Source organism: Lygodium microphyllum, chromosome 25 (genome assembly GCF_053477565.2).
Source record: "Lygodium microphyllum isolate KBCC chromosome 25, Lygodium_microphyllum_v1.1.10, whole genome shotgun sequence".
NCBI lineage: Eukaryota > Viridiplantae > Streptophyta > Polypodiopsida > Schizaeales > Lygodiaceae > Lygodium > Lygodium microphyllum.
In genome coordinates, this window is record NC_141159.1 from 59,470,858 (window position 1) to 59,496,500 (window position 25,643).

Genomic DNA, 25,643 nt, shown 5'->3' on the forward strand with positions numbered 1-25,643 from the left:
GCATGTTTATATGTATTAGACGTTTCTTTTAGTCTTCTGGAAAGTCCTACTGAGTTTAGATTTTTAAATATGCCCATCATCTTTGTTTCCTTACTGCAGTACAAACTTGTTTTGGTCTGTGCCATAGCCGTTTCTTAATCCAATTGGTTGGCTAACAGGATGCTTGGAAAGCCTTGATTGAGTCTTTACTACAATATTTGATGGTGTCAGAACCAGATGACACTGGTCATATTTTAGCAGACCGATTGCATAATTCTAGTGTCTGCCAAGAGAAGCTATTGACTAGCCGTTCTTTGAAATGCTTAAAACTGCTTGTGATGCCTTTAACAGCAATTATGAGCAATGCAAGGGATCAATCTGTTGGGCTGGCCTGCTGGCTCACTTGGAGCTTTCTTGCAAGCAAGCTTGGATCAGCAATAAACGATCCATTGATTTCAAATGCTGTAGTTGCACCAATGTTAGAGATGCTCATCAAGTCTGGTCCTGATAAGGGCAATCCGTGGGTCTGGGATCTTTGCCTGAATGCAATAGAGGATCTGATTGCCCGCAAATTTAGCCATAAATCAGAAATTTTGTTACATCAGTCTTCTTTTGCCGAAATTGAGAATAAAAATCTAGTGCTGGAAAGTCCAGACAGTAAGCCTGCTGAAAACGGAAAAGAGGGCAGCTTTTTAACCAACTGGTCACCATGGTCACATCCTTCCCTTGGGCTCTTTTTAAAGCTTTTGAGAGCTCTCTGGACCTGTGGATTAAATAATGCAAAGCATTCATGCAGTAATAATCCGAGCTTGACTGGAGCTTTGAGATTGCTGGTATTGTTAGCAAAGGGTCTAGAGAGAGATGGGAAGGCTGCTATCAAACCTTCAGAGCAACATGTCAATTCTGTGCATTCTTTACTCAGGTTTTTTCATGACCTTTTGCTGGGTAAAACACAGGTCTGCTCAAAGCTCATTGATGCTGAGTGGTCTGCTGTACTGGCATTGATGAAGCTTGGACCTCTCATTTTATCATCATCATTTTACAAGTTATCTCTACTGCAAATGGGAAGTCATGAAAGGGAATATCAGTTCTTTGGCACTGTATCTGATGCAGAAAAGTACACTTGTAGCACTGAACTTGGATGGGGATGCTTCGTGACACCTATTGTATATATCACAGCATCTTGGTTGCAGTTTGAATTTGAAGCAGATCATGATGGTATGGAAGTGGACATGATTAAAAGACAAGAAAAGCTTGCTGTAAATGTATGTGCAGGTCTTAATTTCATGGCAGACCTGCTATGCATTGTACGTGTATTGGAGTGGTTGCTCTCTAAGTGGTTTTGTGATTCTGGTGCTATTATGGAAACAGATGAACGTCCCTTTAATTCTGCTCTAGTTGATGCAAAGCCAACAGACATCAAGCAGTCGCTTCAGCAACACATTACTTTTATTTTTTGGTCATGGAAGGCTTTTACAGAATGCATGGTCAAATGTTTAGAAAAAGCTGATGATATGCCTAGTGCCCTGGGTGTCATTGATGACTCTGGCTATCAGGTTATCTATAGTTTCTTGCTTTTTCCTTTGAACACCTTGTTACAATGTACCACTTTGTCTCTTCATATTGAAGCCGAATCACAACATAAATGCTGCATCAACACGGTGGTTGAAGTGGCTGAATGCTATGTCCATTTAGAGCCTGTAACAAACTCATGGATTAAGCTTTTTGATTGCATCTCTTGCACTTCTGCTGCCAAGTCTTCAGAGTCCAACATTTTTGGTGCTGGTCTTTGTCAGAGAATTTTGAAGTTGCTCAAACAGCATTGTCAAGAAAACTATGTTGGAGCAAAGCCATATTTTCTAGAAGGCTGTTATTTGATTAAGATGCTTGAAATTACAGTGACTAACATTCTTAAGCAAACAGAAATATCAAGCATTGGAATCCTTGCTTTAACAAGAAAGAAGAGATTTCGAAGCTATAGAGGATCAGCTTGTATGGCTCGTGCAGCGGCAGAGAGCGATGAAGACGATTCAAGCAACATAAAGGACATTCTCTTACTTGCCTCAAGGTTTTCCACTTTATCCTCGTGACATATTCTGAAGACTTTTGATTATTATAATTGTTCTTTTTAGCAGGGCTGTTTGAGCAGTTTTATGGTAAGCATGTTCGATGATGTATATGAACTTGGAATAATCATTGATGGAAGCCTTGTACTCTTTCTGATTTGTTCACAATGAAATGTGCTTTATTGGTTTCTTATGTGCTTTTATTAGCAATTGTTAAGTTGCATTGTCATTGTTGATATAACCTGGATACTTTCAGGTTTCTAGAGTTAGCATGGGGAGAGATTAGTGCTGGGAATGTTTGTTGCTTAGCTCCTACCTCAAGGTACTCTCCTCACATTGTTATGCCAATCGCATTTTTTTGTGCTTGGAGTAATAGTTTTACTTCTGTAAAATTTATTTCATTTAAATCATTCTAAGATCTATTATCGTATTTGTATGAAGAGTTTAAATTGCATGCTTTGACCACCTTAAAAACTTGTTAAAATTACAAAATGCCTCTTTTTTGTAGAAAATTTCAGATTTAAAATTTGCAGAATACTCCTCAAACTTCAAGTATGTCCAAAATGCCTACTCCAGTTTGGCTTAAAAATTCCCCAATGTACCTCCCATTTGGGTCAAAATGCACCTCAAGTTTGCTGAAATTTCTAGTACCTCTTATGGCTTTGCAAAATCTCCCAGTTCATCATGATTTGCAAGTTTTCATGAGCTCCATCTCTGCTGGATGTTAGAATGAGGATTTTCTAATGGGATTAGGCACTGATGAGATGAAATAGTTCATGACTGATTATGGCGACTGTTTCCAAAGATGCAAGGGTAAGTTTGAAATTTGATGGATGTTTTGGAGTTTTCACAAAATTCAGGGGCATTTTGATTGTTTTTGCCACCAGTCTTCCCATTTTCACAGAGTGATCCTGCACACTGCAAATCGACTATTTTCTGCTGGCCTGGTTATAGTCATTGGTGTTTCCCTCGCTCTGGTACAATTGCTAGAACACTTTGTTTCATGTGGATAATGAGACCTCTAAATCAACAACAATGAAATGCGGCAGGCTTCACTTCTCTTTCCTCACTGTGTTCAAAGTATATTTCTTCAGACCAACTTGTTAAGCTAAAACAGGAGCATTTCTCATTAAACATTAATTAGCTCATTTAAACATGAAAGGTGAGAAGGATCGAGGCTTGCTTGGAAGAGCTATGGTGGGAGAGTAAGAGCAAGAAAGAGAGAGACACAAAATGGGAACTCCAATAGTCATAATGTATGATTGGGCCTTCTTTTATTCAAATTGTCACTAAAAGAATAAAAAATAAAGTGATGGTGACGGGCGTCCGCTACTTGGAGTGTGCAGTGGCGGGTACTGTCGGTGTAGTAATACATAGGCGGCTAGGAAGAGACGCCTTTATCCCCAACAACCTTCCACTTAAAGGCGAATCTGCCAAGTGAGAAGTGAAAAAGAAAAAGAAAAGACAGTACAATGTATACATGTACAATAGGATGAGAAAAAATGTTATCTCATCCAACGCCCATCAATCTCTTGAGGAAGGCAAAGCGCTCAGTAGTGAGGCTTTTCGTGAGCAGATCTGCAGGATTTTCGTCAGTGGAGATCTTGACAAGGTCAACAGACTTGTTCTCCATGACCCCACGTATGAAGTGATACCTCACCTCAATGTGTTTCGTCTTCACATGGAAGATCGGATTCTTGGCTAGTTGAATAGCACTCATAGAATCCGAATGCAGCGTTGGTATAGCATCAATGCCAGGGTCATGAACCAAACAGCCCAACCATATGGCCTCCTTGCAAGCCTCAATGGCTGCAATATACTCGGTCTCAATGGTAGATATAGCCGTACACTTTTGAATCTTGGACATCCAAGAGACAGCACCTCCAGCATAGGTGAGTACATAGCCAGAAGTGGACTTCCTACTATCTATACGTCTTGCATAATCGGAGTCTGTGTATCTCATAACTCCTATATCCTAGTTGCCATAGCAAATACACATATCTGCTATGCTCTTAAGGTATCTCATGATATTTTTCATGGCATCCCAATGCTTCTTGTTAGGTGTAGCCATATAGCATGCCACAACACCAACAACCAAGGCAATATTTGGACGAGTGGCTATCATGGTATACATCAAATCGTCCACGGCTGATGCATAAGGGATCTTGGCCATCTTGGCTCTCTGCTCATCTATTTACGGATAATCGATCTGTGAGACCTTCACATAAGAAGGTAATGGACAACTAATAGGCTTTACGTCTTGCATGCGAAAACGCTCAAGGACTTTATGAATGTACTTTCTTTGTGAGAGGTAGAGTAGTCCTTGATGCCTGTCATGCTTAATGCACATACCAAGAATATGAGAGGCCTGTTTCAAATCCTTCATCTCAAACCTCTTTTTCAGCTGAGATTTAAGAGCATCCAGCTTATCATGAGCTTTCCTTGCTATTAGTATATCATCCCTATAAAGTACCACAATAAGCAATGAGCCATTACGAGCTGTCTTGGTGTAAAGACATGGATCCATAGCACTCCTGCTGTAGCCCTGTGATTGCATAAAGGTATCAAACTTATGATACCACTCTCTAGGTGTTTGTTTTAAGCTATAAAGACTTTACTTCAACTTGCATACTGGGTGCTCCATGCCAGGTTCTGCAAAGCTCTTGGGCTGCTTCATGTAAATCTCATCATGCAAATCCCCATGCAAGAATGGAGTCTTGACATTCATCTGTTACATGTCCAAGTCAAGCTGCATGACTAAGGCCAAAACCAAGCGTAGGGTGGTCATATTGACCACAGGAGAAAAGACTTCATCAAAGTTAACTCCATGCTCTTGCTTGAAACCCTTAGTAACAAGTCCTGCCTTATAAGCCAGCTTGGGGTTTTCAGGGGTACTTTTTAGCTTGTATACCCATTTGCATGGCAAAGTCTTCTTGTCCTTAGGCAATGCAACCAAATCCCAAGTCATATTCTTGTGCAGAGAGTCCATTTGAGACTGTATAGTCCTTTCCTAGGAGTGACTGTCACCCTTGCGCATAGTCTCATTATAGGTGAGAGGCTCTCCTGCATCTGTAACCAAGACATAATGTATCGAGGGCTCAAATCTATCAGGCGGACGTCTGTCTCTAGTAGACCGTCTCACTGCAAGCTCTGTTGTTTGTCCAACACCCTGGCCAGGTGTACCAACTGTTGCTGCAGGCTGTCCTACTAGTTGTGCAGGAGCACGTGGCTCCTCTTGGAATATAACCTTGCGTATCTCTACCATCTTCTTAGGCTGCTTATGTATCTTGTCTTCATGGAAGACTAGATCATAGCTGCAGATGACTTTCCGCGTCTGCGGATTCCATAGACGGTGCCTCATCTTTTTTGCATCTCCATAGCCAATGAAAATGCATTTGACACTCTTAGGATCCAGCTTACTACGCTTGTCCTTGGGTATATGGCAGAATGCCTCACATCCAAAGACACATAGATGCGCATAAGACGGAGGTTTCGGAGTCCATATCTCCTTTGCAATCTGGAAATTCAAACCACTTGAAGGTGATCTATTTATGATATGCAGAGTTGTACTAACGGTCTCAGTCCAAAAGCTATGTGGTAGGCTTACATGGTTAAGCATACTGCGTATACGCTCTTGGATGGTTCTATTCATCTACTCAGTCAAATCATTCTAGGGTGGGGTATAGGGAACGGTCAACTGACGCTTAATATCCCTCTCGTCACATAGCTGCTCAAAGGCATGTGACACATATTCTCCCCCATTGTCAGTCCTAAGGTATTTTAGCCTATGCTAAGTTTAATTCTCAACCAATGCAAGCCATCTCTGAAACACAGCCAAGACATCTGATTTAAGCTTAATGGGATAAGCCCAAACTTTATGCGAAAAATTGTCAATAAACGTCACGAAATACTTTGCACCATCCATAGATTGACAAGGCATGGGTCCACAGACATTTGAATGTACCAATGCTAAGGGCTTACTCATGCGTATCCTACTAGACTTATGCATATTCCTAGGCAGACATAGTCAGTCTGCCGTAAAGACAATGCTCATATGAATCAAAACATGCATATTCAAGGGGCGGTAAGTATTGCAAATCAGAAAGCATTTTCATTCCCTTCAAGGACATATGACCCAAACGGGCATGCCAAAGAGATACACGTGGAATGGAGCTCACTGATAAAACACGATCAATAGAAGATCCATTAACTACAAGAGGATAGAGGCTATCAGCCCTGGCACCTCGAGCAAGCACAAGCCTGCCACGGGTGATCTTCTAGGTAGAATTTCCAAACGATACATAAAACCCAGCATCATCAAGCTGCCATGCAGACATAAGACTGCGTGTAAGCGCAGGTACATGACGTACATTCTGTAACAGAAAAGTACTGCTAGTAGAGGATTGTAGCCGTACATCCCCAATGCCAACAATAGCAAGTGACATGTCATCACCCAAGCGAATTGAGCCAGAGAGTGTGCGGTAGGAGTGGAACTACTCACGGCAAGGTGTAACATGAAATGAAGCACTAGAATCTTAAAGCCAACACTGTTTATACATAGAGTGAATCTTGGTCAATGACGTAGCATCACAAGAACTAACTGCAAGTATGTACTCCCCATCAAAGTCATTAGTCTGCATGACATTTATCTCTAGTTTTACATTGGATTCCGTAGGTACTGCTACGACCAGAAGACTTTCTTGTACTGTCTTTTCTCTTATCTTTGCACTTCTCATTGCGCAACTCATGACACTGGGCATATATGATCCTTTTTGCCGCAATGATGACATGTCACATTAGCATTTTTTCCACGAGACTTGCTGCGTAACTTACCATGCGACTTAGACCTAGACTTTTGCAAGTCTTTGCCACGTCCATACCCACGGTCATTCTTACCATCTCTACCTCTAATAGTCAAAGCATGTGACACACGAGAGGTATCCAAGTTCTTACGGTTGATCTCTTATTACAGAAGAACACACTCTACATCAAGCAAGTTCAAAATAGTAGCAGGAGCACATAAGGCAGTGTGGAATACATCCCATGACTCACTTAAAGTCCCAAGCAAAAACAATGGAGTAACCTTATCATTGAAGGTAATGCCTTGCGAAGTCAAGTTCTTGAGAATAGCTTGGAACTTGCTCAAATGAGCAGACATCGTCATATTCTCCTTCATACGTAGGTCCATAAGTTGCTTCAGCCAATACATCTAACTTGTTGAACTTTTCTTGTCATAGAGATTCTTGATTTTATTCCAAAGCTGCCAATCACTCTGCGCTTCCTCAACCACACTGTAATGTACTTGTTCAATGAGAGACAAGATGAGGGTGGACTTGGATAACTCATTAAGCTCATCCCATTCGTCATCAGTCATAGTTTCAGGCTGCTCGCCATGCATCCTTAGTGGCTTGATCTGAGATTTTTGCACTAATACCTACCAAACTTGGCTCTTTCAATAGGCATAGTTCGTACCATCAAGCTTGGTGATGTTGAAGATAGCACTATCAGTAGGAGAAGATGCCATATTGCAGTCCAAAATGGTGCAAATAGTTCAAAACTGCTTGTTGTGAATTGCAGAAAATGACAAAAAAACCACCAAAACCAAGGCAAAATGGCGAGAAACGAGTATTTAATGATGCTTTCCACGAAGTACCATCAAATGTATATAAAACCAGGATGATTCAGCATGAAAAATGCATCACAGTCCGAAGATATATGCTTGCTGTAATTTATGACAGCAGTGTACAATGAGAGCCGACAGTAGGCAAAACCCAATATTCAAAGTCAATTACTATTAGTCAATGCAAAACCAGCATCAAGCGGGTATCAACAAGCATGTAACAGTGAAACTGACACAAGCCAATATCCAAGCATGTCAAACAAAGTCCGTTAGTATAGTCAATACACCCCCCAATCAATAGGGCAAAATGTACATACCACTGCCAAGACTTGACACAAGTTGATGTCTGCTCAGTGAATACCAAGCCGAATCAGCCCAAGTACATCTACACGGTCCAAGGTATATTAAACATACATCTTCCACGAGGAGATACCGGTCTCAAGTATCCAAAAGCTCAATATGCATAACCCGCATTTTTGCTCAATGTTTGATAAGCGTACAAAGACGCTCCCACTGGCACAAAAGCTGCAAGTGTCATGCAAATAATCTCAAACAAAGCATGTAAGAGCACCGGTGATGGAGTATCCAAGATCATACATCAGTAAGACATCCAGAGCATATGAGCGATCAAGTATCCAATGATAGCATCCGATGTTATGAAGACAATTCCAATCAATCTCTGCGATGAGCCAAAGCAAGACCAAAATAAGCTCTAGAATATCCAAAGTCATGCCCAAACAAAGTTCCAGTAACATTCAAGTCCAAACAATGTAACTAGCATGTGAAACCAGCCTTCCTTCTTGGAATGGGTGGTGATAACTTGATTTAAGAGTTAATTACAGCAATAAATAAATGCACATAAAATGAAATACACACTTTATTATAACATTCTTGGACAATAGATATCCTGTTGGTCCCAAAATTGGTGCCCCTTGGGGTATTTCTTTAGCTTTTATTCAATTGGAAGGAGTAGAACTCGAGATTCTTCAATCTCCTCCTGCTAACTAAGTGCTCTTGCTGCCATAAATGACCAGCAAGCCTTTTGGGTCATTTGCCCCTTGATTCACCCAGGATTTCTTCTCCAATTTGACCCTTGGCTGGTCAAATGTTGACCCAAATCAATTTGGGATGGTCTGGCTCTTGAAATCCCTTGATAATCTTCAATTATCAGCTGTTGATTTCAGTTCCTTGAGTCTTCAATCTCTGGCATGGATGCCAAGGTGGTTGGTAAATCCTAATTTCTGTTGTAAATTAGGGTTTACTGCAGAAATTACAAATCAGCCCACCAAAAAATGGTTGAAATCTCCTCCAAATGACTAAGAATTGCTGAGAATGTCTGAGCATAGGCTGAAGGAGATGAGAGAATGTTGTAAAGAGAGAAAATTTTGAGATTTGTTGCAAAGAACTGATCAAAATCAGCTGCTGCCCTGCTGTACTAGCCCCAAACGGATGCACCAACAACAATAGGAGCATTGGAGACTGTGATCTTTAGGAGAAAGTGCATCAGCAGCAATTGCCAGCTTCCCAAGGTCAAGAATATGCAATCTCCATCACCAAAATGGTCTCCAATGGTTGGGGAAATGGCCCCAAAAGCTGGCAGCCACAGTCCAAGACCTCTTCCCAACAGCTCCAAAAATGAAAAAACGAGAATTCCCTCTCCCTTCAGCCCTATTTAGCCTTTCCTCCACTTGCATGGGAAAGTTTTGCCAAGTGGCAGCTTTCTTAATCCATTTTCAGCAATTTCCAGCTATTTAATTAAGTTTCAGAATTAATTAATTCTGAAAATTAAATTAGCCCTTATTCCATGCCTAGAAAATTGACCTTGCCCATCCAAAACTTAATTGGCTAAGCCATTTGCAACCCAAAGTGGTCCCATGCATTAATTGACCCTTGGACAAGCATTAATCCATTAATTAATGCCTAGTCCCTAGTGTCACCATTGACACATAATGGCCAATTAATGGTCCTAGGGGCAAACTGACACCAAAATTCACCAAGAATCTAACAAGTGTAACTTGTTACAACTTTTGCCTTTGACACCCATCTTTTTCACAAGGTCTTTCGGCCTTCAACTGTGAAAAAGTAGCTTGCACCTCACATGTGCAACACATGTGCAACTTTTAATTGCACATTTGATTAATCCTTTAATCAAATGTCAATTAAACATAAGCAAAGCATCAAATTTTCACATCCTCATGACACATGTGTAGGTAACATAAGCAACAAGCATGTACCAACGGGTCATACATACAGCGTAGGTATAGCCTTTGTCACAAAGCATGGTAGTGTAGGCCAATGTCAAGTAAATGCCAACCAATACGGAGCTTAAACAAAGCTCAAAATACATTCCGGAACCATCCAAAGCATTTGTCAACCTTCATTTGCATCCCAATAGTCATATGAAACACTCGGGAAGCACCTGTGACTAGTAGGCAGAGTATAAAGTGACTAAATAAGCTTCAGCCTTGGAGTGTACAACAATGATTTACTGTGTAAAACTGAGTATTTCAGGCCACTAAATCAGCTTCAAATGATGGCCAATCAATAGGCATACATTCCTCAAACATTTGGGGACTAGTTGGGACCAACCAGGCATAATTAGGCATCAAATGACCATGTAGCATAAGTATAAAGTGTAATGACAGAAGCTTGCTCTGTTTTGGCTGCGGGTGGATTGTGTAAAACAGTCAATGGTTGAGGAAATTCAGCCCCAAAAGCATCTCACATCATAGGCATACATTCCCTAGCATTCAGGGAGCATTCGGGACCAACCGGGCATCAAATGTCAATGCCAAAGTGATCCAGACATAAAATGCTAATGTAGCATTGCTGTGGGCTGCTTGTAAACTGTGTATAACAGTCCCAAACCTTAAGTAAATCACATCGATGCTCAATGCCAAGGCTCGGGATCAAATGCCAACCATAAACCAAGTGTATAGGACCCAAATGAGGCTGCCAATGAGTGCCAAGGGAGGGCTGAAGTAAAAAACGATATATATATATATATATATATATATATATATATTGTGCAGCCCCTTTCTGCTGTACTCTGCAAACTGAAATAAACACTCAAAGGAATGCTTCAATACCTTTGAAGGAATTCCCTGAGGGTGCCCAAATGGGCCGGGTAGTTGCTCAGGAAGCTGAGGAGTGACGAGAGCTTGAGAGTGTCGGCCATGGCTGTCGGGAAGGAGACCCAATGATTGTAGGTAATCAATAGGAAGCTAAAGGAGTCACGGACCAAGCTCGAATGCTCAAGCAACCACACTCTGATACCAGTTGAAAGGTGAGAAGAATCGAAGCTTGCTTGGAAGAGCTATGGCGGGAGAGCAAGAGCAAGAAAGAGAGAGACACAAAATGGGAACTCCAACAGTCACAATGTGTGACCGAGCCTTCATTTATTCAAACTGTCACTAAAAGAATAAAGAATAAAGTGACGGTGATGAGTGCTCACCACTTGGAGTGCGCAGTGGTGGGTACTGTGAGTGTAGTAATACATAGGCGGCTAGGCAGAGGCGCCTTTACCCCCAACAAAACAGCCCAAAATTCAAAGTTTAATGCTACAAATAGTTTCAATATCCCATAAGGAAGCTCCCACAGTTTGGTTGGTTCCTCATTTGTAAATAGATGGTGTGCTCAGTCACTTACTCAGCAGGTGGCTGTCCAGCCTGTCCAGTGGCTGCTGCCACTTTCTCCAACATCTGGTGCCCTGATTCAGCTGCTGCCCAGCCTTTTGGAGTTGCCCTACTGTTGTGTTTACTGCCTGCCAGCTTACATCAGCAATCTGCTCCTATCCATGACTTGTTATGCCCGCCTTTTGCAGCTGTGCAGGCTGCCCAGTATCATATCTTCTAGCTGATGCCCAGCTCCAGATTGCTGCATGTGACCAGCAGCCATTGTTTTTCAGGCAGTAGGCTGCTGCATTTACCATGTCCAGCCTCAAAGATTGTTGTGTTTTGGTTTTCATGCTACTGGCCTGTCATGTACAGCCTCTTTTCAGCTTTGACTGGTGGTTACAGGACTTGGGATATAGGTTTGGTACATATCATACTTCGACTACTCTCTCAGTTACTCCTATGAGAGTAATCGGTCATTGTAGACATTCATTCATACATTTACTTCAGAGTTACCTTTCTTCTTTGTTTGGGTTTTTATATTTATTTATGAGTTATTGTGTTTTAGTTGTGTTCATACATTTTATGTTTTCTTTGTGCAAACCCTAGTATATCTTCACATGGTATTAGAGTTGGGGCTCTTCCAAAGAGTATCTTGTGGTTGTCATAGAGGCTTGGTTTGTGAATGGCATGTAACCAATTCACAATGTCTCAAACTCCTTCCTCTTGGGATACCATAGTGGCTTTTTAGGCTTTTTGTTTGGAGGCCTTAAGGAGACATTATGGCCTGAACCAGGAGAACACATCATCTTCTTCACCTTCTTTTCAAGATGTAGAGCAAATGATAGAGGGAATTTGGAGAACTCATGCATATTAAGCATTAGGAGTTCAAAGAATTCATGTGTATCAAAACTCCAAGCTACACTTATCTTTCTTTAGACCACAAGCATCAGTTAGAACTTGATGGTGAGGATGACTCTTACACACTCCATCAACCATTTTGATGTAGGGATATCCATCTTGCGTCTATAATGTGTCTATCCACTCTCCTTGGGCTACTCATATGGCTACCATGCTTATGCTCAACCAGCCCACAACCACTTATGAATCCATTGTGTGCACATTTTGCTTGTATGATGGGCTTTCTAGGGTTCATCCCCAAGTGTACTCCAATCTACCATCCTACTCTTCTCACTCAACGCTAACACTCCAATGGCTATGGCTAATAATGCTTTTATGAATAAATAAGGAATTTCACAACTTGGTCTAACCTTATGCAATAAGTGCTTGTGTCTCGGGTCTTTAGGACGTAATAATTGGTTTAGAGTCTATGTTAGACTTCGGTGATCCAATGGTGTTAAACTAGGTGAGTAAACACCTATACTTGGCTAGCTTGACTTTTAGATTATCCGCTTTCTTAATGGAGAACTCTCATGGCTCATGATTAAGATTGAAATGTTGGTACAATCTTGTGCACATAATGGTCAAGAAAATGACTCCCATGATTGAATGCAAGGAGAAAATATTGTAATGTGAGTGAAACTCAAAAAATAACCCATGCATTAACTTAACATTTATTGTAGCATTGCAAGCCCTCCCTTAACGGATATGGTTTGGATGGGCCATGATGTCACAATGATAAGCCACCTCGTAAATGCTTCCATTTTATGCAACGAATCATTTCGTTGCCTTGATTGCCAACTTTCTATGAGTTCGAATGTCAGTTCTAGCATTACATGAGGTAACATGATTCAGTCCATAAAAGACAAACTTCTCCATTTTCATATCAAAGGGGGCTCTGATATCCTTTTTTCCAAAGGTGAAATCTGGAGGTAGCAAGACCTCTCAAGATGGGAAGGCAACCTAATTCAAGGGTTTGGTGGAACCAAAAATACCAAAGTAATTAAACCCATTTGGCAGCAACTCTTTGAACAAAATAGGTTTTGCACACATTATTAATGTGCCGGTCATGTAGATGAGAAGTGCCGAACTAAGATCTAGGGTTTGCCACCTAAAAATCCACAGTACGTTGCAATTGTATCCACATGCAAAACTCTCCCTGCACAATTGAGGGGGATACTCTATCTTTGCACCTATTGCTTCTACTCTTTTTGGTTCCCAACTATCTTAGTGATGTATTGTTGAGCAAGTGGCATATGGACAATCCTCTTTGCCGAGCCTTAAAGGACTCTTGAAGGTTTGGGTGATTGGTTTGCTAACTCCATTGCATTTGGTTTTTCACCATATGCATTTCTAGCTGTTACGAGGACGTAAAATTTTGAAATGCTTTGATCTTGCTGATAACATTTAATTAAGTTATTAATCAACTGTGCAAGGTTGTTTAGCACATGTGATGCACATGGCAATTATTTCATGTTAACAAACCAAGGATCCTCAAGGATGCAGCGCGTATCAAAGACAAAAGTTGTGATAAGTTATGCCAGTAGGGCTTTGGGGGTCAGTTGGTGTCAATTTTAATGCTAGGACAATTATATGGCCAATAAGTGTCGGTAGTGATACTAGGGACTAGCATTAATTAATTAATTAATGCCATTCCAAGGGTCAACAAAGATTGGGAATCACTCGAGGTTGCAAATGGCCTAGCCATTTTAATTATGGATGGGTGCATTTAATTTTGGGCAAGGATAGAAGGGTTGAAATTAATTTTTAGGATTATTCAATTTTGAAAATTAATTAAATGGTTGGATAATGCTGAAAAATGGGTTTAGAAGGCTGCCACTTGTGGCAAAAATGCCCATGAAATTGAGAAAATGCTTTTGGGGGTTGGGTCTCAGCCATTCAGTTAGTTTACAACTTGCGAGAGAGAGAGAGGGAGTTGTTGGTCCATTTTTTGATCAGGGAACAACAATTTGGTATAGAAGATAGTCATCTAGGAGCCTCAACAGGTAGGAGACAAGGAGTCACCTTTTAGGGATTGGCAACAACATTGCTAATCAGGTGATAGTATTTTGGAGGTGCTTGGTAGTAGATGATTGCATTAAATGCAAGCTGAAGCAGGTAGTAGGTAAAATTTAGGGTAATTAGATTTCTCTTATCTTGGTGTTCTCTTGCCTTCTCCAACCCATTCTCAGGAGATCTCAACATTTCTTAGCCATTTTGAGTAGATCTCAGCCAAATTTGGTAGACAGTAGAGAGATCTTTGTTGTAAACCTTAAATTTTTGCAGAAATTGTGGTTTAGCAGCCACCTTGGGGCCCATAGCAACAGGAGAAGCCATCGTATATTGAAGTCAGCATCTAAAATTTGTGGAATTGATAGGGATTTCAGATACCAGGCTTTCCATTGTGAACTGGGGCAACATGTGGGTAGTTGATGGTTCCATTTTTGCAAATTTTGGGTGAAAATCAAGGGACAATTGGCCCAAATTTCTTGCTGATTGTATGTGTAGCAAGGGGCTTTTAGATCAACAAAGGAGATTGTGGAATCTTTGCTTGTACTCAATCCATTAGCAATTAAAGTTAAAGAAATATCGAAAGGGATACTAGTTTTGGGGCCAACTCGATGTTTATTGTCCAAGATTATTAAGGTAAATTGTGCATTTCAATTTATGTTTATTTGTTGATTGCTGTAATTAAGTGTAATCAAAGAAATACCACCCTCTCCAAGAAAAAAAATTGGTTTCACTAGCCACCATTCTAGGGTTTCTTGATGCACCTCCACTTAGGATCACTTTTGTACTTGGCCATGAGTTTCATTGGTAGAGACATGCTGATGGACATGCACAATGGTGACCACATTCTTAGGCTAGCATCTTCTAGGTCCCTTGGGATACTCTAGGATAGTCTGGCATTACTTAGCACTCCTAGTTCCTTAGGCAATGAGTTGGACCCATGGACTAATTTGTCCTTAATTAGCTTGAGAATGTTTTTATTTGTTTTCCATTGCATCCCATAGTTCTTTACTCATTTATTTTAGCTTCACTTTATCTTTTATTTTATTTAGCACCAAAGCATATTGTCGGAAAACATTGGTATGCATTTTTTTTTTGGGAGGAGGGGAGTATTTACATGTTGATTTTTGTATTTCAGTTTGGGCCAATATACAAGTTTGTATTGGTCCTTCTTGGGTTGGAGACACGGGTTTCTCGCCATTCCTTTGTGATTCCATCTTACCTTGGCGATTCACTCTTCCAGCACGAAGGCTTCTCTTCTTGAGGTAGATCTTCCGACATCTCTTGATGTTACCATGGTAGTTACTTCTTCTCAACTCTCCTAGTTGGGATGGTTCAAGTTCCTCCCTCTTCATGGTTCCTTGACACCACACAAAGATTGATATCAGGTTCGTCTACCTCCTTCGGCATTTTCACTTGGTACCTATAGGTTTTGGCATTGTCTTCGGCATTAGCCTCCCTTTATACTCACCCTTCGCATTGAATGATCATTATCAACTTTGTAAATGGGCGCTTGGGCAAGTGGACAATTACCACAATGAGGGATATTGTTGAATTGGTACCTTATTGCATGCACATTCTCATCATGTAGCATTCATATGCATATCATTGTGTATAACACCCTTAAGCACATTGTTCACATCGGACCTTGAGCTGTCTCCACCCCTTTATACATACACCCCTTTGCTTCCTCATTGACACCCTTGTGGGTGGCTGAGTCCATCCTGTCTATTGTCATTTGCGAGCCAATCATCACTACATTTCCCCCCATTGGCACAATTACTTCAAAAAGAAAAAAAACCAAGTTCAAAGTGGTTTTACATTGCCTTTGCAGGTCTTGATAGGCCACTAGGCAATTGACGAGCACCCTTTGTTCAATGCCTTTGCCTCTTTGGGGTGGCCCTTTGGACTTTGGAGATAAGCTATTCATCACCTCTATAGCCTTGGCAAGTTCTTGGGCAACTGACGTGCACCCATTGATTGATGCCTTGGTTGCTTTGGGGTGGGATGTCTTAGGGTATCTGTGGGGTGAGCTACACTTGCTGGCCATTTTTGGTTTCAGCTTTGGGCCTAAGAGGGGGTGTTAAGCTTAAAAAAGAGCATTTCTCATTAGACCTTAATCAACTCATGTAAACAGCCCAAAAACTCAAACTTCAATGCTACAAATGATTCTTGTGCCCACCAAAAGCAAATTCCCATAGTTTGGTTGGTTTGTTATCTATAAATAGATGGTGTGCCCAGTCATTTAGTATCTTGTCCCATTTTGCCAGCCATCAGCCCTCATCAGCAAGTGGCTGTACAGCCTCTCGGATGACTACTGCCACCTTCTCCAGCACTTGGTGCTTTGATCGCAGTTGCCTCCCAGCCTCTTGGAGTTGCTCTACTGCTGCATTTACTGCCTGTCTGCTAGCTGAAATCAGCAATCTACCGTGAAGAATCCAACAGAATGGTACCATGAAGAGTTCTTTGAAGTATAGTTTAACTTTTTGGGAGGAGATGTGGTGGAAATGAAGCAATGCTACAGTTTCAGTAGGTGGAAAGAAAGGCAAAAATCAATGCAGACCCTGGATTTTGGCAGTGTGCATCCATACATGACCTGCAAGGTGTGTGATCTATGGTAGTTTGGATGCTGCTATCCAATTCATTCATAACCTTGCTGCTCGCACTTACGTGAGGACTATTCTGGGTGACTAGTGTCAGAGCCCGAGTCCTTTTTGGCAGTGTGCATCCTTCAAGGTGGGTGAGGCTTGAGTATTTAGTATGCTGGAAGATCAATCTGGTTAATTTATGATCTTTCTGTTGCTAGCATTGTGGAGAACTATTCTGGGTTGATCAGTATTCGGCATCTATCAATGGTGAATCCCAGCATTAATCCCCTCAGGACAAGGTTCTGAGGTTGGCCCTGTCAATAAAAATCTGATCCCCAATCCATGCTACATTGCAAAAACCAAAGCTGTTTGGAGTCAAACCATATATGGTTATGCACGTTTCTATTTTATCAAGTCAATACAACTGAAAGAGAGCGTTGAGAGCCGCCAACAACCATGTGTCTAGAAAAGGCAGAAATAAGTGAGGGTTACCTGTGGAAGACTTACCTAATAGCTACTTGGACCAATCTGCTCATACATGGGGCCCTACCTGTCCTACTAGGTTGAGTCATGCTAGAATCCATAGTCACATGCCAACCGAATCTGAGTCTGCTTGCATCTACTTTTCACTATCACCAATGGGTTCACTAGAAGGTGGTTAGTGGTCTTGATCCTCCTCTTGGCACAATGCTTGTGAAATATTCTGTTCAAGACAGACGAGACATTACCCTCTTATGGATGAAGTTTTTGCAGATTATCTTTATCGCTTGGGGGGAAACAGCCTGATTGACTTTCAGAACTTGGCACTGGCACATGAGAACATCTCTAGCAAGACAGCATTTTTACTCTCAAGTGAGGCCATTTGTGTATCCTACCTTGATTTTAGCATTCTCGTTTGGGTCCAATAATGTTGTCCTGGGTGGGATGGGACCAAGACAACATGGCACATATGAGCATCCCAGTATCTTGGTTGACAATATGCAGCCCTGTAGTTACCATCCATTGTCTTTGTGCAGACATCATGCACACCTCAAAGGGTTTGAGGCTCGTTTCCAAGACACACTGTATGATTTGAGAGAGGTTTTCTTGGTGATTTTATCCAAATATGATCCTTTTGTTCTCTCATTGGACTTGAGGAGAGGTAGGGCTCAGAGTAGCACTATTGACAGCCATTGAAACCAGCTTTTCTTCTTGGAATGGGTGGTGATAACTTGATTTAAGAGTTAATTACAGCAATAAATAAATGCACATAAAATGAAATACACACTTTACCATAACATTCTTGGACAATAGACACCCTGTTGGCCCCAAAATTGGCGCCCCTTGCGGTATTTCTTTAGCTTTCATTCAATTGAAAGGAGTATAACTCGAGATTCTTCAATCTCCTCCTGCTAACCAAGTGCTCTTGCTGCCATAAATGACCAGCAAGCCTTTTGGGTCATTTGCCCCTTGATTCACCCAGGACTTCTTCTTCAATTTGACCCTTGGCTGGCCAAATGCTGCCCCAAATCAATTTGGGATGGGCTGGCTCTTGACATCCCTTGATAATCTTCAATTATCAGCTGTTGATTTCAGTCCCTTGAGCTTTCAATCTTTGGCACAGATCCCAAGGTGGCTGCTAAATCTTAATTTTTGCTGTAAATTAGAGTTTACTGCAGAAATTACAAATCAGCCCACCAAAAATGGCTGAAATCTCCTCCAAATGGCTAAGAATTGCTGAGAATGGTTGAGCATAGGCTAAAGGAGATGAGAGAATGCTGTAAAGAGAGAAAATTTTGAGATTTATCGCGAAGAAGTGATCAAAATCAGCTGCTGCCTTGCTGTACCAGCCCCAAACGGATGCACCAACAATAGGAGCATCAAAGACTGTGATCTTCAGGAGAAAGTGCATCAACAGCAATTGCCAGCTTCCCAAGGTCAAGAATATGCAATCTCCATCACCAAAATGGTTTCCAATGGTTGGGAAATGGCCCCAAAAGCTGGTAGCCACAGTCCAAGACCTCTTTCCAATAGCTCCAAAAATGAAAAAACGAGATTTCTCTCTCCCTTCAGCCCTATTTAGCCTTTCCCCCACTTGCATGGGAAAGTTTTGCCAAGTGGCAGCTTTCTTAATCCAATTTCAGCAATTTTCAGCCATTTAATTAATTTTCAGAACTAATTAATTCTGAAAATTAAATCAGCCCTTGATCCATGCCCAGAAAATTGACCTTGCCATACAAAAATTAATTGGCTAAGCCATTTGCAACCCAAAGTGGTCCCATGCATTAATTGACCCTTGGACAAGTATTAATCCATTAATTAATGCCTAGTCCCTAGTGTCACCACTGACACTTAATGGCCAATTAATGGTCCTAGCGGCAAACTGACACCAAAATTCACCTAGAATCTAACAAGTGTAACTCGTTGCAACCTTTGTCTTAGACACCCATCTTTTTCATAGGATCCTTCGGCCTTCAACTGTGAAAAAGTAGCTTGCACCTCACATGTGCAACTTTTAATTGCACATTTGATTAGTCCTTTAATCAAATGTCAATTAAACATAAGCAAAGCATAAAATTTTCACGTCCTCGTGACAAACCACTCCCTTGAAATCCTTGCAATCGTCCTCGATTGCACTGTAATGTGTCAAAGTAAACAATACTACACAAGAATTTTCACAAGGCATCATAGTCAACACAACATTGGCCACTGCTGGCTAACTATCTCATATGGCCACTACCATTTGTTGAAAATTTCCACCCAGCATAAACATAGCATAAAGCTCAACAACAGTTCAGAACTGTTGCCAGAAACTTATCAGATGCATCCCAAACTCTTATTTCTCAACATTGTTGGCTACACAATCATAGTAAAGCATAAACCGAGCCAAAACCATGGCTGAATTTTCAATGCCATTCAGTACACATATTGCTATTCATAGAACCAGTTGAATACCATTGAAACTAATGATCATACATTGAAAACTAGCACTTGGTAATCTGTCTCTCATGATCATAACTTGATGCAAATGTACAATTTCAGAGCTGCAGTGAAAACCATACCCATCTGCATACATACCATAGTGACTAGTATACTGAATAGTGACCTCATGGCAGACATACTGTCAGCACAGTACCTTGGATGCATGATGAATACATCCGAGATTCACTATACACGAGAGCAGTCCATTCTTGGAGGAGTGGAAGTGCTACCTCCCCCTTGAGTATCAGGTGGTACTTTGGACCCTTGCCGTGCTGAATCTAAAAGAGCCCGATCCAAAGTCGGCTCTAATTGAAAGGCATCAAGGTAAAGCTGCAACAACTGAGGATGGCCTGCCAAGTCATCATCCTCTTCCATCCATTTAGCATCCATTGGTAAACAGTTGTGAAACTTCACCCAATAGCTTAGGGAAGCTTTACCTTTGACATTTTCTCTTTATGTGTCAAAATCTGCTCGGATACCAATATCTCATTCAGCTCCTCTACATTGGACTGAATTTCAGCAGATACATCCTTAGGCACATCGGCATAAAAAGGCCTCAACAAGCTCACATGAAAGGCATAGTGTATCCGCTAGTGTAGAAGCAATTTCAGCCGATATACCACATCGTTGATCCTCTCTAACACTTGGAAAGGTCCATAGTTCCTCATTCTGAATTGCAGATACATTCTCGTTTGCCCTTTCATCTTTTTCAGCCTTGACTTTTCAAAATGCAGCAATACATAATCACCTTTAAGAAATACAACACACATCCATGGTGATCAGCTGCTCCCTTTTACGTTCCTCAAGTTCTCTGAAACACATACTTTATCCTTACATAAGCTGTAATAAACTGCGGCATCTTTTGCCTACCATGCTTCACTTGCTAACATACAATGCATTTCCGATCTTTCATCACATGCAACCTAGTGTGATATTTCATACATCACTGATTCTCTCATGTGCTATCATCATTATTAGCTTGTTGTTGATTAGGACAGTTCCTAGCAATGTGTCCCTCCTATTCACATATGTAACATTTATTAGCAGCCCTCAATTCTCTATGCTCTACCACACTTTTCGAAGGTCTTTGGTGCTGTTTTTGCCTCTTTTCAGCCTGATTTTCAGATCTGTCATTTTTCTCAGCCTTCATTTTCTTGACATTAGACTCCTCGTCATGGTCTTGAAAGTCGGCGTCCTTTCCACGCAGCAATGTATCAGCTGTAGTAGCAGTTTCTATAAGCTGAGACATACTTGAAACAGTGGCTTTAATGCAACAATCCTTGATTCCTTTAGGCAAACCACCTTCATATTTTTCCACTTGCTCATGAAGGGGTACGGCACGATAAGAAGTGACAGGCAGCAATGCATCCCAAAACTTCTTATTGTATTGCTTTGAATTCTTGCATTCCTTAGCATCAAGCTTGTTTCAAGTTGTCATGATGCCCACCTCAAAGGTACTAGTCAACCAATTCGATGCAAACATTTGCTTGAATTGTATCCATGTTGACGGTGCTCTACCTTGTATCAAGAGCATGGACCACCACTGCAATGCATTCTCCTTCAAGAAAGTGGCTGCCTTTTGAATCTTAGAGGATTCGGTGAAGTTTCCCCCTGAATAGGCTGCATCAAATTGCTGAATGAAGGTCAAAGCTTTCAGCCTATCTTGTGCACCGTTGAAGGACTCAAACTTCATTGCTTTTCCACCCTCATCATAGTCTTTTGCTTTCACTTTGGAAGTCAAGTTGTCATACACTGGCTGCTGCAAAAAGGGTGCATTTGCTGTATTTACATCATGGCCAAGCCCAAATGAAGCATTTGGATAACCAATAATCATTCCTTGAGCCCCATAGGCATTCGGGGATGCAGATGCATTGCCAAACATTCCGCTTTGTGTCCCAGGCATCAAGCCAATGTTACCATACATAGGGTTTTGCACATTTCCAGCCATACCCGAAAACAATGGGCCTTGCACACCATGCATTGGCTGCTACATACCATAGGGATTTGTGCCATGCATTTCCGTATGCGGCCCTTGGCCAACCATTGCATGAAAAATCGTGCTACCACCAAAGTATCCTAGCTGTCCCATCGTAGCATGCATGCCCGACTGTCCAAAATCCATTGGATTGGCACTTTCATAATGGCCTTGCTTTTGTATTCCTTGCCCCATAGGTACCAATTGCTTAGCTTCATTGGCCTCTTTAGGAGCTTCAAGTGAAGGATTTGGCACTACCTTTGGTGCACCTTGCTGTCCCGAAGGTGTAGAAGTTGACTTCTTCTTCTTGCCCTTCCCGTTCTTCTTCGGAGCATTCATAAATCGGGTGAACTGAGGATCCTTTGCCAATTCAGCAAAGAGATTTGCTGCTGTTCTTATCCGATTTTTGAACTGGTCATCAAATTCCTCTTCACTTTGCTGGTCATCTACCTCATGATGGCTTGAAGGCCCTGCATCTTGCCCAACAACAACATTTTCAGCTTGTTGTCCATCATGAGAGCCTTGTTCAAGATTAGGCATTGCATTTCCTTCATTCCCATGAGAATGTCCATACTGAGAGGCATCATCACTGCTTGATTCCATCTCACTGTATGAAGACATCTTGCTGTAATTTCTCAGTTGAGCACAAAAATCATCACTAACACAAAGCTTTGGCTTGCAATCAGGTGCCTCGGACCCACCAAATCAAGAGATTTGATGTATCCTGGCGATGGAACTATGCAACCAGCCTTCCTTCTTGGAATGGGTGGTGATAACTTGATTTAAGAGTTAATTACAGCAATAAATAAATGCACATAAAATGAAATACACACTTTATTATAACATTCTTGGACAATAGACATCCTGTTGGTCCCAAAATTGGTGCCCCTTGCGGTATTTCTTTAGCTTTTATTCAATTGGAAGGAGTAGAACTCGAGATTCTTCAATCTCCTTCTGCTAACCAGGTGCTCTTGCTGTCATAAATGACTAGCAAGCCTTTTGGGTCATTTGCCCCTTGATTCACCTAGGACTTCTTCTCCAATTTGACCCTTGGCTGGTCAAATGTTACCCCAAATCAATTTGGGATGGGTTGGCTCTTGAAATCCCTTGATAATCTTCAATTATCAGCTGTTGATTTCAGTCCCTTGAGCCTTCAATCTCTGGCATGGATCCCAAGGTGGTTGCTAAATCCTAATTTCTGTTGTAAATTAGGGTTTACTGCAGAAATTACAAATCAGCCCACCAAAAAATGGTTGAAATCTCTTCCAAATGGCTAAGAATTGCTGAGAATGGCTGAGCATAGGCTGAAGGAGATGAGAGAATGCTGTAAAGAGAGAAAATTTTGAGATTTATCGCGAAGAAGTGATCAAAATCAGCTGCTGCCTTGCTGTACCAGCCCCAAACGGATGCACCAACAATAGGAGCATCAAAGACTGTGATCTTCAGGAGAAAGTGCATCAACAGCAATTGCCAGCTTCCCAAGGTCAAGAATATGCAATCTCCATCACCAAAATGGTCTCCAATGGTTGGGAAATGGCCCCAAAAGCTGGCAGCCACAGTCCAAGACCTCTTCCCAACAGCTCCAAAAATGAAAAAACGAGAATTCCCTCTCCCTTCAGCCCTATTTAGCCTTTCCCCCACTTGCATGGGAAAGTTTTGCCAAGTGGCAGCTTTCTTAATCCATTTTCAGCAATTTTCAGCTATTTAATTAATTTTCAGAATTAATTAATTCTGAAAATTAAATTAGCCCTTATTCCATGTCCAAAAAATTGACCTTGCCCATCCAAAACTTAATTGGCTAGGCCATTTGCAACCCAAAGTGGTCCCATGCATTAATTGACCCTTGGACAAGCATTAATCCATTAATTAATGCTTAGTCCCTAGTGTCACCACTGACACTTAATGGCCAATTAATGGTTCTAGGGGCAAATTGACACCAAAATTCACCAAGAATCTAACAAGTGTAACTTGTTACAACTTTTGCCTTTGACACCCATCTTTTTCACAAGGTCTTTCGGCCTTCAACTGTGAAAAAGTAGCTTGCACCTCACATGTGCAACACATGTGCAACTTTTAATTGCACATTTGATTAATCCTTTAATTAAATGTCAATTAAACATAAGCAAAGCATCAAATTTTCACGTCCTCGTGACAGCCATCAGGGGTGTTTGTCCCCCTTATGTTCTTTCTTTGGACTTGAGGAGAGGTAGGGCTCAAAGTAGCACTATTGACAGCCGTCAGGGGTGTTTGTACCCCTCCTAGTGTTATTTGATAAGGTTGCCACACAAGTTTTGGTAACCACTTAGTATTGCTTGGCAAAAAGTCATTTTCTTTTCAAGAAATTTTGTTACTGATAAGACCTTGGTTTGTGGCTCGTATGATATCAACAAAGTGGGTCTCTTCTTTGATTCAAGTTACCTTGGAATGAGAATGATGGGCAATATAAACATTTTAAAGGTTCAACTTTGTGTCAAAGTGAATACTTGAATTTGTCTTTCCTAGTGACAAGACAACTTCAAATTTGGTAAATAATGGTTTCAACTTTCAAAACTACTCAGATCTGGAAATCCTAAAGGAAGCCTTAGACTTTCCATTTTAAATGACAGGGCTAAGATGTCTGCAAAGTCCCGTGAAAGAAAGAATGCAAGTGGAAAAGTGGTTGGAGGTTCTTGTATTCATATCCAAAAAAGTGGTTGAAGGTTCTTGTATTCATATCCAAAAAATATACATATTCGAATTCTAAGAGATAAGGACTTGGATGTAAAAGTCTTCCGTTTTGACCACTTTTGTACTTGCATTCTAGGGAAGCGGCCTGAGGGGTTATCAAAAGCATGTAACAGAAAGGAGTCTTGAGATCCATTTTCGGAGATGGAACGGAGTCTTTACATTCTATGACAAAGTTATGATTGGTTTTTGGTACCATCTGGGGGCACGGGGGGTAATGTAAACTTCCAGCCAAATATTTGGAGCTTCTATGAAGCTTGTTTTGAGTAGTATGCTCAAAATGAATTGGATCGCTTCCAAGGCACAGTCAACATTGTGGACCCTCAAGTTTTAACTTGGGTTGGAGGTGTGAGAAGGGCAAGCCGTCAAAAGTCTTCTGTTTTGACCACTTTTACTTGCATTCTAGGGAAGTGGTCTGAAGGGTTATCAAAGTAAGTAACAGAAAGTAGTCTTGAGGTCCATTTTCAGAGATGGAGTCTTTACACTCTATGACAAAGTTATGATAGGTTTTTGGTCCCATCTGGGGGCATGGGGGGTAAAGTAAACTTTCAGCCAAATATTTGGAGCTTCTATGAAGCCTGTTTTGACTAGTATGTTCAAAATGAATCGGATCACTTCCAAGACATAGTTAACATTTTGGATCCTCAAGTTTTAACCTGGGTTGGAGATGTTAGAAGGGGAACATGAACAACGATTTCTGTCATGGAATTTAAGGTGAAAAAGCATTACAAAGACATATTCAGCATTGTGAAGCCTTCATGTATGTATAGTTACTTCTAGTGCTATATGATGTAATACAAATCTGCAGCTTGTATTTGGCTGGTGATTTGAGCAAATGTTGTGCCTCACCCATGTTGCTGGTGGTGATATTGGGGGGCAGATAGCTTACATTAGAAAATTTAAGACATTCTAAATTTGAAGCAAATATCACATCTAGCATTTCTGTTTAGAAGCATGATTCAATAATTACATTGACATGAAGGAATGGAAGCAAGCAATCTTTTTGTTTAATTGCTTGCCGTTGCTGATGGCTCAGTATTTTTGCTTAACACTGTCACTTAGCCTCTGTTCTGGCATGTAATGTGGGGATATGCAATGATGTTTCAGAGTTTTTGGAGCATTAGCAAGCTTTGTTGAATGCCTTCACCTACAACCTGACATAATCATGTTCCTGGAGGTAATGCTGCATACAATGAAAAGGTTCAT

At 41.1% G+C, this 25,643-nt stretch overlaps 1 protein-coding gene across 4 annotated transcripts in view; it reads left to right on the forward strand.

The window, feature by feature from the left end:
• The window catches only part of LOC148014270 (uncharacterized), a 66,159-nt gene that overhangs the window by 37,075 nt on the left and 3,441 nt on the right, over positions 1-25,643 (forward strand). For all 4 annotated transcript variants that reach the window (XM_087666629.1, XM_087666630.1, XM_087666633.1 and 1 more), the window contains 3 exons: positions 159-2,047; positions 2,302-2,367; positions 25,545-25,614. In XM_087666629.1, the coding sequence (XP_087522755.1) occupies positions 159-2,047; positions 2,302-2,367; positions 25,545-25,614 (2,025 nt within the window). The remainder of the gene's footprint in view (positions 1-158; positions 2,048-2,301; positions 2,368-25,544; positions 25,615-25,643) is intronic.